The 14,924-nt window shown below is 31.2% G+C and overlaps 1 protein-coding gene and 1 long non-coding RNA gene across 2 annotated transcripts in view; one reads left to right on the top strand and one right to left on the bottom strand.

Moving 5' to 3' along the window:
• LOC131844589 (protein Wnt-11b-like) overlaps positions 1–11,651 on the bottom strand; it is a 40,541-nt gene extending 28,890 nt beyond the window's left edge. Inside the window, exon 1 of the mRNA XM_059193508.1 lies at positions 11,496–11,651. Coding sequence (XP_059049491.1) covers positions 11,496–11,572 — 77 coding nt within the window. The 5' untranslated portion in view covers positions 11,573–11,651. The remainder of the gene's footprint in view (positions 1–11,495) is intronic.
• On the top strand, positions 4,152–11,727 carry LOC131844590 (uncharacterized). Its single transcript, XR_009357595.1, has 3 exons — positions 4,152–4,310; positions 8,029–8,585; positions 11,646–11,727. It is a non-coding gene; the product is annotated as an uncharacterized LOC131844590 (long non-coding RNA).
• Positions 11,728–14,924: the final 3,197 nt, after the last annotated feature.

A 14,924-nucleotide genomic window follows, 5' to 3' on the forward strand; every position in this document is an offset into this window, starting at 1 on the left:
GACGCTATTATGGTTAATTCATGTGGAATGCAATTGTTCCGTTGTTGTACCCGGTGCCGATGGCATTATCGCATTCGTCACGCCGCGCACGTGTACGTTGGATCTAATAAAATAATTCCCGTATCAAATTTTACGCATCTATCTCGATCTAGTAGACAAAGAGCCGTGCCGAGGGGTAGAGAATTCGCTTTGTCATAACTGGTCGCGACACACAAAAGATCACCGAGCTTTTTGGCATAGTTTGCTTTGTGTTTTATGTATGCATAGCATGCAGAAAATTTAAAAAGCCCACGACGATACAATATAATGTTTTTTTAAAAGAATATTATTATTATCATCATCAACTCTAATTTCAATACAATTTATATTTTTACGCTGTACCACAACTGTCTTTAAAAATATACCCTGTGGACGCATAAAAGAAAGAGAATTGTGGTTATTTTATTTATAGAATAGAACAGCAACAATATTGTAATATTATTTAAAATGAAAGTGTCTAAACTACTAACTACCTGCTTATAACATTCTGCAATGAAAAATGTAGTAAAGCGATTTATAAAAGGGTGTTACATTGTATTGTTCAATAATCCGTGAAAATTTATTTTAAAAAGCCTGAGTAAGCCCTCGGAGGTTGCAAAAACGTTACGGGAGCATTCCAGCTGACGCTGCGCGCTGCTGCAGCGGCACGCCACTGATTTCGCTTTAATGATGATTAAATGCAGTATGATTGTCGCACCACCGCCGTGCGTGTTCCGCCCCGTACCCGCCACCTAGTCTACACCACCACAACAAGGGGACTTTAAAGGCAACTTCCAACAATACGTGACTTTGTGTGGCGGCTTAGATGCAATAGAAATATAAGTATCGTTTAGGGGTGACTGTAGCATATGAGTAATCCGTTTATTTTTAAAAGAACAACAATGACTATTGAATGAATTTAGTTAAGTAAATTACCAGTTTTTCATCTAATATTCATCTTTCTTCCTTTTGCCTTTGGGATTACCAATATTAAATATATGCTCCGATTGACATAATAAATACAGCCTCAATTATTGTCGAGCCGTGAACAAAATGACGAATCATTTCCGAGCCCACATCCTTTCATTGTGCAACTGTAGCAAGTTCGCTGTATAATTGCGTATATTACCGAAAGAAATCTCAATTTGTAACAATCAGGCACAAGGGGCAGACCCCGCCGCGTCGCAGCAAGCCATCGCGCTTCATTACACACGGGACAATGATACCCTATTATGAACCATTCGACACAGGCGCATACAATGCATAACTAAGGACTATTATTAATCAAGTTCCATGAGACCGTGACTTTATTCAGGTATTAATTAAAACATACACAAGCATTACATATCTATTAGAGATGATGCTAGAATTTACCTACTTCAGTAACTGGCTGTAAATTATGTATATGGTATTTAATATAATTGTTCACGGTTACTATATAGCTCAGAGGACCAGCTAACCCTTTTTTTTATAGAATGAACAAGTTATATTAGGATAAAAAATAATTTTAAGGTTAATAAGTACTACAAATGAACTTTAGAGGGTGGTGACATCAACTATAAGTAATAGGATACTAGAGTTATTTATTTAGTTATATTTACATTTTTAGTTTAGTCATTTATTTTAGAATAAAAAAAGGATGACAATAGGTAACCTAAATATGATTTATAAAATAGATACACGTTGTGTTCTGAATAATACGAAAGCTATTTTAAGTTAAATGTCTACAATAATAATTAAAATGAAATGTGAGCCAGGGATTGTTATTTGGACACGAAGCGAGTACAACGCGTGAATATCTATTAGTATAATTACACACATAATTTCAATATACATTCTGAACACGCGTCAACAAATCCCTTTCTCGCTTTAATGTAGGTAAACGGCTATCAAAGGAAGCTGGAATAATTGAAACAAATGTAGGGATTATTCAACAAATTGTTCAATACAACGGTGATTTGTCTAAGTCGTGGCGTTGAAATGTACAACAATTGTAACTTTATTGTTATTAATTTGATATTGAAGCAGTTAAGTGCGTTGTCACGTTTATACTCGTAGTAGACGATAAGGACTCAGATAGTTTTATCGATATTATGTTATTCTACCTAATATTGTATATGAAGTATGACAGCGATTAGTAATCGTAATCAGGAGAAGCCAGGACATAATTATTTAGGATTTAATTAAATCGAGGTTAACTTAAAAGAGCAACACACAAGTTTCTTGCTTATAGGGGAAGAAGGGTGAATGGCGTTCACTTAAGGAAAACATGGTGTATATTATAAATTATTTATTGCAAATCAAAGTTTAAAAAAGTAACAAGTAAAGTATCGAGTAACCAACAATTTAACAACAAAATCATATAACTTTATTCTACTAGTAGTAGGAAGATATTTTTTAAAAACATGTTTGAGCAGCATTGCCTCTGACTATGGGTAATGCCGCTCAGGATACGGGGTAATGTCTAATAACCAGTATAATATATTAATTAAAGAAATATTCATAAGACCAATCTTATATAATAAAAGTAAAATCAACAATCCCCAATTATCCCCATTTGTACGTAAAATTAGCCTCTTTCAATTGAATAAATATAGTACAGGCTTAGATGTCAAAACAACTTCAATAATTGTAATATAATATAAAATAATAATAATTATTAGAGGTAAGACAAATTACAAATGAAAATATTTTATCCTTGGATACATAAATCAATTATGTATCTATCTGCGAATCCCAGCCTGAACATGTAGCATGAGCCCACAGTCCGCAGATGGTGCAGTGATACCAGAATTCATATTTTTTTCCAAATTCCTATTAAATAATACATTTGTTGTAATTTCTATCATCCACATTCATTTTGTCGTCACTGTCATCGTTGGAAAAGTGCTCTTTATCTTCACTATCTGAAGATTTTCATGTAAATTTTTCTTTTAAGATTTTTGTATCCTGTTTTTCTTTCTTTTGGACAAACTTAGTTTTAGCAGATTGAAGGTCTTTTTCGGTCTAACAACTTTAACGGCGATCCTTTGACGTTTTCTTAGCATATCTACAAATATAAAAAAAATTAGTCACAAATGGCGCTCAGGTAAGCGGTATAACCCCCAACCGGTCGTTTTGTAATTAATTAGAAATGAAAAAAAAACATGCGCAATTGTTAAAAATTGATTGCATTACCATAAAATAGAATAGTTTTATTATCAAAAAATATACTTAATGATTAAATAAGCATTTTAGACTTACCCCATAAAATACTTATGCAAAAATTAGATCAGTATGACCGCATACGAAAATCGGCACTTCACGATAACATGACGCGAGCGTCACGCATTACCCGTTGAGCGCTATTCCCCTTGTTGAAGAGCGGTAAAATAAAAAAACTTGAATATTCAAATGTGCTTATATTAAATTTATTTGTATAAAAATTATTTCTATTTCTATAATGATTGATCGAATTATTTTATACTGAATTCTGTAACTATTTTTAGCAATGTGTTGAGAATGCATTTTGAAGTTGCTTTTAATTTGTTTTTAATTTTCAAAGTTCACTTGTTGACTGAAAAGACACACGCGTCGATAAATCAGTCCAAATTAATCCAATGTAAATGGAAGCGTTGCAGATTTGCATTTATTACTCTAAGTTTTTTTCTTGTAAACTGCGAGGGGCAGGAGTCTGCGAGGGCGTTCGTGCCTTATCTCTACATTGGCGTGTGCTTGTAACGGTGTTAAAACGGCGTTAAATTAAATAGAGTTTAATTACTATATATATTTTCTGATTTAACTAGCTTTAAAATTGTAAAGCCTTTCGTATTTTTTTGTACAATTTATAGGTATTTGATTTTGTTATTTATTTAAATACATAAAAGACTGCACCGTAATATGTACATTTACAAATACAGCGATGAAAATGTATTCTATATTATAGTCACCGACGAATAACTGTACATCAAAACTATGTAGGTATAGTGGCTATGCTTTCTTTTTTTAATAATCGTTTTGAATTAATTTAATAAATGATATTTTTATTTAAGTATTTTTGTAAATTATTGCAGGAACGTTCAATTATATAATCATAAGTACGTAAAGAAACGACGGAGGGCGGGCGTGACAACGAGGGCGGCGGCGGTGCAGCGGCGGTGCAGCGGCAGTGCAGCGGCGGACTAAAAGTCGCGCGTGAATCATGGAATATGTAACTAACATACTCGTATCTATCTTCGTCCACCAGACAGCACGCCGCCTGCACACACTACTTGTCAATCCAGTCTCTGATCATTTACGTTACTATTCAATAGGTATTGGGATTTCTAATATTTATAAATTATACAGATAGTACAGAACTATAATTATACAGATACTACAAATAGTAAATAGTAGCGAAGTACTTTTGAACAGTCATTTTTAATCTACCGTTAAATATAGTCTTGACAATGAAAAATAAGTAGAAAAGCACTGTAATGACTATTTTGAAAATGTGTAAAATTTAAAAGTTTGTGTGAATACAAATTACCATTTCTAGATTTAAATAAACTAAACTCTACAATAAATATAAACTCTAGACTAGACTGAGCATTAAACTTCTATTTCTGACGAAAGTAACATACATAGAAAATGTAGTAGGCAGCCACTTTATCGTTAGTAGCATACAATAAATATTATGTAGTTATTCTACGATGGTAGTAAGTATGTCGCGTATAGAACATGGTATGCAAAACTAGTCTGCTATGATCCCGATAACAAACATAGCTTTGTTAAATACAATAACTACATAAATAAACAGGGGTATTGGAAAGGCCATTTATCTATCCCTATTATAATGTTACAGACGGTAGAGTGCTAATGCGGAACTTAGGTCGGCGGAGAACGTAATAGGATTTTTAGATTTGTATCTGAGATATTAATCCCAAAGAGTGTTCGTTCTTCTTTTTTACCCGTGTGCCCCTGAATGTCAACATCATTATCATAATAACCTAATATTGGTCCACCTACGGTCCGCTACGGTTCTAAAATAAAAGAAATAGAAATAATATTTATTCAGATAAACTTAATATACCTAAACACTTTGGAACAATCACATTTTTTATTCTACCATTCATTAGGAACGCAGACTCATCACAAGAAGAAGAGCAAGAAACTTATGTGTTGCTCTTTTGAATAAATGTTGTTTTAAGTAGATTTACATTAACAAGGATTAGGCATACGACAAACAACATAGAAACCGCTACGCACTGCATTTTTATTACCATTAACCAGATGATATTGTCAGCGCTATGAATTTTAAGTTAGATTTTTTCTACAATAATATTATTATTTACAAATTCTTCAATTTTATAATAAAAGATTTTTATTATTTATACATATTGTTGTATGTGTCTATTTATACTATTTAACTGTTTTATTTTTAAAAGACTAGTTTCGATATTGCTCTTTTATTAAATACGCTTCAAGAACATAAATCTTAACTCAGTCATAGTGTTACAAATATTTAAAACGTTTGTAACCCCATAAGTAAGTATACTATACATAATCACTTGTATAACCTCCACTTTGTCATTGTTAGCTAAACCTTCTATTAATAACAAGTAGATAGTTGGTCATTATTCACTTAATTTTAAGAATGCCTAACTATTTAATAATAGTCGGTTACTGGACAAACTTGACTAATGAGCCATACTTCAAAGGTGCCGTCGATACGGTTGAACAAGAAATCCATGACGAAAATAAAAGCCAAAACGAATTCGTGCAGTGAGGATGTCGGTAATTTATGAATTTGTCAGGGCGAACTGAACATCGCGTCCGCGTAAATAAAGAGCAGTACAGTGCGGATAAATTTGTGTCAGATCAAATGAATCGTGCGCGTAGTTTGTTGCATTTATTGCGTGCGCGCTGGTCGCCGCCCTCTTTTGTCACTGAAACGAGGATTATCCGCCCGTTGAGGATTACGAATTCTAAAGAATGATAATGGCAAACAGTCTTATGAATCGACAAAACAAAGTATATTGTTGGAATGTTTATCATAGCTTACGTAAAATATATCCATCCGTACTAATATTATAAATACAAAAGCGTGTCCGTAATTCCGTATTTTTTTAAAACTAAACAGCTAAATAACTAACAATGAAATCTAACTTGAGAGTAGTTTGTATCACAAGACCGGACATAGACTTATACCTATCTAAAAAAACGAGTCAAAAACGCTAGAAAAGCTAGTTAGTAATTTACCTACTATAACATTCAGACTTTCATGTATTATGTGTATGTTTAGACTAGATACCAATTTTTTCTACAGAGATTCTCTTTTACCTTATCTACCGTATCATTTATGCATTATCAAATATACGTAATATTTTTTGGATGTTGATACATATGTATTCATAAAATAAAAATTACCTAAGTAAACATTAGATAATGATCGAAATTGCCCAGGCGGAGTAAAATACATATGTGCACGTATAAATTCACATCACATTTCCTGATTTCCACCAAGTACCAAGAAATATCAGTTCTAACTGTCAGTATCAACATATTAAGTACCAATACTTATGATTATTGTAGTATTTTCGACGTTGGATTACTGGAGATTCCAATAATTAGTTAAGGTAGGTAAGTTTGGCTTATTATTACAAATTATAATTCATGCCAACATAAATACTATTAGATTCTTAGATTTATTTAAGTCTTTTCAGGATAGTCTTTTTAGTAATTAGTTTGAAATAAATGTGTATTATGCTATAATCTACCTCTAACATGTATTAAATTATTAAAGTAAGTTATTTAGTTTTTGCCTACTCAAATTTACTTACAAGTTTGAAAAGCCTCTTAGAGCTTTTGACGTCCGTTTATTAGAAGTTCCTGCCAGACTATGTAATGAAGGTTGGACAGGTTTGCTGCGAGGTAGAAAATCTATACTATAATGTATATATTTCCGTACAAGCTGTACCTAATCTCATTAGGTACAGCATGTAGTTATAGTTCTAATCTAGAAGAATTATTATAATAGGTCGCAGTCATTAGTGGTCATTGGTAGACTCTTCTTTATTTGAATAATTATATAATAGTTGTATTGATTTTTTTATGATATTTTGTGATTTACTAATATCAGTAAAAATCAATAATTTAATAATACAATTATAATTTTTTGATATAATGTAGAGACGGTTTTATATGTTGGTGTTTTAAACAGTACGCAAAAGTAGACAAGCCATATTTTATAGACTAAAATCTATATCTACAGTCTTAACTTTTGGCAGTTTAGAATTGAAATCAAATTAAATTCGTCTTGAATATTGATATCTACAATATCTGAAGCTATTTCGTTCTTTTATCCACTATTGATGTTTTATTTTAATACATGTAGTTTATTTTTAAATTGCTTAAATTGTTGTATCTTTCTCTAACACTTTTTTCACATTATTGATTTCGTATTGATTAGGCTGTGATCTCAAACAGCTTTTTTATGTCTTAATTTTGCTGATAAAAAAAATGATTTTTGGTATGTGATAACCGCCGTATAAATAGGACCACGAAAATTATGCAATTGTACATGCTGCAATGATCATGTAAACAGGAAAACAGGTGTCTTACAGGTACTTTATAATCGATAATAAGCGATAATTTTACTTTGCCTTCAAGCATTGAAAAGTGATATATGTAAGTATACCAATTACACGTGTAGGTAATCTTATCCACTTACCTAGCAAGTTACGAACTCTCTGTAAAGTGTACACCGCAAAGTTTCACCGAAGAAACCCTGCACGGTTGTTATACTAAGCCGTGCTTGTAAGCTTTCACAAAAGTTTCCGGTTTTATAATTATTTTGCCTTTTTGCAGCGTGTGGGATTAGAATAAATATAACTTGCAGAAAATTAAGTTTTTAGCAATTAGTGTATACACGAACTGATTTATTAAAATAATGATCGAAATTAATAAAACATGCGCCATATGAATGATACGAAAAAGGTATGAACTGAACACCGTAAAACGGATAATATAAATGTAACTTTTGTTTTGCAGAAATGTATAAAACCTGAAGAAGTGTGTTCAACACAGTGCTATAAAATAAATCTGGCAAAGTGCCTCGTATTTCACCTTCGCCCGCAGGCATATCACGAGCACCCACATAGCGCGGAAGGGGGAATTCAATAAAAATCACAATCGTAAAAACTAAGACGCCAGCCATATAAAAATACCTAAGAAAGCATTAAGAGCCGTCCCCTAATAATAGGTCCCGCCAGATGCACGGGACGGCCGCCTGGAAAAGTCACAGTGGGAACTCGAGCGAAGCAAATTATTTTTTCGGTCTGCCACACACGGCCCTTGCTAACTCAGCGAAAACTGAAAGCGCTCCTCACAAGAATCACTATACGAGGACATTTTACTCTTAGTCCCATGCCCGGGACGTTTGGGAAGACAATCAGTTATTGGTACACGCAGGTTGAATAATAATAATATTTTAACTGTAACGGGGAAGACTATATAGTATACTCAAGTTTCTATTACGTAGCTATAATCATTACCTGCAATGGGTCAGAAAATTTCATTGGAAGAAAAGCAATAATTTAGGTATGATGGTAAGTGGACATTTTTTTGTTGCAAAATTTAGAAGTATCTAATAATATCTCTTTTAAAAACGACTATTCTAACTTTTTTATAAAATCTTCTTGAGAGAGAGCAGTATTAAATAATTTGAAAAGAAATCAAACTTGACTCAGGACTGAGCAGAAAGATTGCGTACAGGAAGTGAAATGTGGAACCACTGGTAACAGCTGTGTGTTTCTCACGTCAAAGTTGGCAAGCGGGTCACTTACCTGCTGTATTCTAAATACAACGAAGCTACAATTTACCTACTCTGTATATTGTATACATATGAATAAAAAATTAACATGTTTATAGTTACTCGTATAATAATAATGCAATTGTATAGCACATTAAAAAAATACAAAATAACACTGTAAAAACATTCTCAACAAATAGCGCCCATACATGGCACAGTAGGTAGTTTGGTATCTTATTTACGTCAAATAAAATATACTTATATATAAATATAATTAGTAATTAGACATATAAATTATTATTAAATAAGTACGTGTATATAACAACAACAATAATCAGTTTATGATCCGGTAGTAATATGAAATTACCATTGTCGAAGCTGATACCGAGCGAGAAACCCAATTCCCGGTACATTTCCGGGTGTAATCTCGGAGCGAATAATTGCGGATTGCAACCGAACAACGCCGCTCATTAGTGCAATGTTCAATTAGGGAACGCCGATGGACGCATTCAGGGGCGAATTGTGGTGTTATGCTTGATATCCCGTATCGAAAATCTGAGAGGGACAGACTATATTACTAGTTGTTCCTATTTTATGAAAGACATTTTGAATAAATAATATACTGTTAGAAAGCAGTAAAGATGACAAAAGTTCTAAACACTGATGGTTATGACTTATCGTTAGTGTTTTTAATAGAACTAATTTTTTAATAATATATTTTGAATGTTTTTACTGTTTGTTGACGTCGTATATTAAGATATTGGACACATTTCTGTATGGCCAATGTAATGTTATGGTATCAATGAATTGGTCGTCATGGAGCTGAAAAGTGGTTGCTAACAACTGTGTGATAAATACAAAGCTATTAATAGATTTTGGGATTATTTGATTTGTCGCGATGGTTACTTTGCTACAGGTATACCGCTAACAAGCAACAAAAAATTAAAACATCCTGCCGCCATTTAGACAACTAACAACTTATTCAGTTGTTAGTTGTCTAAATGGCGGCAGTTTTAAAAAATACTAAAAAAAACACTTATTACGAAATGAAATAATAGGGATTCCAGAAATTTTTCTTAGGCAGCGGTTGCAACCAGGCGAAATTATTTGAATATTTTTTGGTTATACATATATACACATTTTTTTCTTTAACTCCATTAATTCTTACTACATGTTTCAAATTACATTAAATTATACTACGACCTTTATTAAAAGTTTGTATTATATTATGAAAAACTTCCCGCATAGATTATTGTATTAAATATTTTAATTTCATATGATATCATTCTTTTATTTTATAGAATATTGTCCTCTATAAGAGAAATATAATAATAATAAATCTTAAAGAACTCATTGCGTTTCAGGAATCTTTGAAGATTTCGAGATAGAAGTTTAGCTTAAACTCAAATTGAATATACAAATTATATAGGGACTACCTCTGTGTATAAAATTAATTAAGAATATATCTTTATCATTACATCAAACATATAATATTATAGAATCGTAATCTTAGATTTTACCGTAAATTCTTTTAATGTTTACATTAATTAAAAAAATATCAAATTTGACGTTTTTATAATTGTTATCTGTTTGTGCGTTTATGCATGTTAATTTCAGAAATAGCTTAACATATTTTCTTGTTTATGCACGTTAATTTCAGAAATAGTTTAATAGATTTTCTTTCGTTTGTCAATGATGTATTGTATTATAGTAAGCGTGATAACAATTCATGTATCTTTCACTTTAATGCGCTGTTCTAGAAAAGGTCAAACGAACGCTCGATCCGCGTTCGATTTAGCTGAATCTATTGTTATTCCGAATAGAACAAGCACGAAGTCGCGGGCATGGCTAGTGAAGTATTTAAATATGTAATATAGAATATGGGTAAAGTTAATAATCAGGCTATAAAACATTCTCACGTAATTGTGTTGTTTGTCCATTTGCAGTAGATAGAGTTTGGAAAAAGTGTAGGTATTTAAAAAAATATAAGTACAAGAAATATTAATATGTATTATTATTAAGTATGCTCTATACACGTTTAAGAATTTATAATAGATAGTAATACCTCCTCACCAAATATTTATTTAACATTCAATGAACAAAAACACATTTCAAAGATTCTATAAACGGAATATTCCTTTAATCAAAACATCAGCAAAAAAATGACTATTTTGAATGAAATTTTAAATGTATATATATTAACAACTCTTGAAGCATAATATACATATATATATACTTAGAACTTGAGAGTCTTTGTATGGTTATGATTATTATAGACATAAGACAATCAATTATGTGAAAAATATGGCGAAATAAATTAAATATAAATACCATAATTATTTAATTAAAAAATACATTAGGAACAAATATATATGCCTTCTGTATTTTTTACATATAGGTATGTGTACATATATAGTACATACATATGTAGCTATAGATACTTGCCGACATAAAGAAAGTACTGCCAGATCACCAAAGCATAGGAATGTTATAATAACGAATTTTTCTATTATACAGAATATATATTTACATGACTGAACATACAAATGAAATCTTTTGCACAATAATAAAATAATTTATTTTAATAACGAGGCGAGCACAATTAATTTAGAACTTTCTTAAAGTAATAATAAACAATTCAATTTAACTACTATAAAGTAACTTAGTAAAAACATAAATGAATATAAAATATTTTTTTAATACTTACAACCAGCGAATCGCCTCTGTAGATTCTGGTAAAAACACAAAGAAACAAACCAATAAAAACACAATATAACCGCGCATCACAAAATGCTTTCGTCCATTTATAAAAAGTTCTTTGTATGAAAAAAAAAAAATAAAGAACCCTAATTTCTAGGCTGAAGAGCTCCCGAACAATTTGGCGCGAAAAAGTGAAGTTCGGAATATTTCAGTAGAGAGCGTACGAGGATTGAGCGCGCTCTAGCTGCGTCTGTAACAGAATGTCGCCTAAGCGATCGCCGTTTGGGATCCACTCGTGGCCAGTGGTCAGGCAGACAGAACGCGCCGCCGCCGATGCCATCGGGACTGGAGTGACCCACCAAAGATTAAGCGAGTCTATAGAACTTGGAAGTCATATAATTCTATAACATTGCAGACAAAAGTGTATTTATTTAGGTGACTTTCTTGATTTTATATAGTGTATAAAATAAACCATAATTTATTTACTTATTATGATAAAAAAGAATAATCATATTTACAAATATAATTACTTTAACTTGTTTTATTTATTTACAGTGTTTTATTGCTTACTTTTGTTGCCATACAAATAACGGGAAAATAGTTAAATAAATAAAATAATTCTATTAGATAATTTTCAAGTTGCTTGAATTTATAATAATATTATTTTATTGTTTTAGAAAATACGTAATCGAATATTTTTTTAATAACTAATAATAATAAATTGTCTCAGAGATATTCAATCATGATAGGCAAAAAGTGTAATGCATTGAAAACTGATTCTATACTTTCCCCTTTAGTAAGGCGTAGCAAACGAGACGGGCGGGCGGGCGGACACTATCTCCCCACGCAAACGCTACAACCCACTTATCAATTCAGTCGAGTGGGTATTCATTCATTGTGAAGTATTGTGTCCATTATATGCGGATTCGGTGCTTCTTTACTGGTTCACATGCCACAGTACTTACCGGCAATAATCGAACTCTTCAAATAATAATACGGCATATCCGTAGCATTTCATAGCAAGATGTCTAGACAATAGATACAAATACCTACACATTATCATATGAATATATAATGTATTTTTAAGACTTGGTAACATCGGCTTAATATCTGATACTATTCATCATTGAAATATAGGAAGTTATTATTTTAAAATAATTTTTATTGGTATAATACTAAATGCATCTCTAAAATATAAGAAAATATGTTAAAGACATTTATTGTCGAAGCAAAGTTTGTTCTAGACCTTTGCAGTTTTTTCTAACATTCCAAAAATATTAATTTAGATGTCTTTATTTCATAGTTTTTTTAATTAGAAATATTGTGATTGATTTTCGGGATACCAAACGAACCCACACGTTATCATGCAACTTTTATCATACTGTCCGTCTGTGTGTTTCAGAAAAGAGTGATAATGATGGTCTCACTAGTCTTACTTCTGATTCCTCGCAAGGTACACTGTATTCATGAGTATGATTGTACCAGCCTGGGTATTTTTAATGTAAATCCTTATTCCTTACTAATATTTTAAATGCGAAAGTAACTCTGTCCGTCTGTCTGTCTGTCTCGCTTTCACGCCAAAACTACTGAACCGATTTAAATGAAATTTGGTACACAGATAGTCCCTGATAAACCCTGAGAAAGGACATAGGCTACTTTTTAATGCGAAAATAGGGTTATAAGGGGTTGAAATTGGGGATGAAAGATTGTATGGAAGAATCGTCATTTTTGAAGCTAGAAGATTGAAACTTATTTGTGAGGCTGCTAATTAAATATAAATAAATATGTCATACAAAGTTTTTAAAAATGTTAAGGGTAACATTTTTAAAAACTTTGGGGGGGTTAAATAAAATAGGAGGTGAAAGTTTTTATGTATCTTCGTTATTTTTGAAGCCAGAAACTGATGTTTTATGCTGTTGACTAAATATAAATAAATAGGCCATCAAAGTTTATAAAAATGGGTAACATTTTTATTCTTTCTTAAGGGGTAAAATAAAATAGGCGATGAAAGTTTTTATGTAAATTCGTCGTTTTTGATGCCAGAAGCTTGAAACTTATTTTGAGGCTGTTGATTAAATATAAATATATAGACCATCAAAGTTTGTAAAAATGTTACCCTTAAGGGGGTAAAATAATATAGGGGATGAAAGTTTTTATGTAAATTCGTCATTTTGAAGCTAGAAGCTTGAAACTTATTTTTGAGGCTGCTAATGAAATATAAATAAATATGATATACAAAGTTTTTAAAAATTTTACACTTAAGGAGGTTAAATAAATTAGGGGATAATTTATTTAATGTAAATTCGTCCTTGTTGACATTCAAAGTTTGTAAAAAAATACCCTCAAAGGAGTAAAATAAAATAGGGGAAGAAAGTTTTATGTAAATACGTCATTTTTGAAGATAGAAACTGATTTTTGAGGCTGTTGATTAAATATAAATTAATAGGCCATCAAAGTTTATAAAAATGTTACCCTTACGGGGGTAGAATAAAATAGGGGATGAAAGTTTTTATGTAAATTCGTCATTTTTGAAGCCAGAAGCTTGAAACTTATTTTTTAGGCTGTTGATTAAATATAAATGAATATGACATTCAAAGTTTGTAAAAATTACCCTTTAGGTAGGGGTTAAAATAAAATAGAGGATGAAGGTTTTTATGTAAATTCGTCATTATTGAAATTAGAACGATGAAACCATTTTATTGGCATTTTGAGTTAGTTTATTAAATACCTTTCTAATATTATAACTGTGAAAGTAACTCTGTCTGTCTGTCAATCTCACTAACACGCTAAAACTACTTAACAGATTTAAGTGAAATTTGGTACACAATTAATCTAGATCTTGAGAAAGCACATAGGATACTTTTGAAAGGGTTGTAAGGGGGTTGAAATGGTAGATGCAAGGTTGTACGTAAGAATCATCAAAAAGGTAAAAGCTTTAAAGGTAGAAGCTTGAAACTTATATTTTAGGTTGGTGATTAAATATGAATAAATATCATATTCAAAGTTTTTAAAATTCTACCATTATGAGGGTAAAATAAAATAGGGATTGAAAGATCGTCATTTTTTAAGTCAGAAGCTTGAAACTTATTTTTGAGGCTGTTGATTAAATATAAATAAAGAAAATTGGTTTGTAAAGAATTTAAAGGAGAGTTAAATGTTTATATGGAAATATTGTCATTTTTAAAGGTAGAAGCTTGAATTTTAATTTTTAGCCTATTTATTCAATATTTATTTAGAAAAAGAGTTATAAGGGGTTGAAAGAGTTATGTATAGAAGTGTCGACATTTTTGAAGCAAAAAGGATGAAACTTTTTCATTGCTTTTATTGGGTTAGGTCATTAAATATTTTTTTCATTATTTTGTCAAGGTCACTAATTTACGCGGGTACAGCTAGTTATGTATATATGTAAAAAAACCTATTTCATATATTGCGTTTA

The sequence above is a fragment of the Achroia grisella genome, unplaced genomic scaffold (assembly GCF_030625045.1).
Source record: "Achroia grisella isolate CSIRO2021 unplaced genomic scaffold, CSIRO_AGI_Agris_v1 utg402, whole genome shotgun sequence".
NCBI classification, from domain to species: Eukaryota; Metazoa; Arthropoda; class Insecta; order Lepidoptera; family Pyralidae; genus Achroia; species Achroia grisella.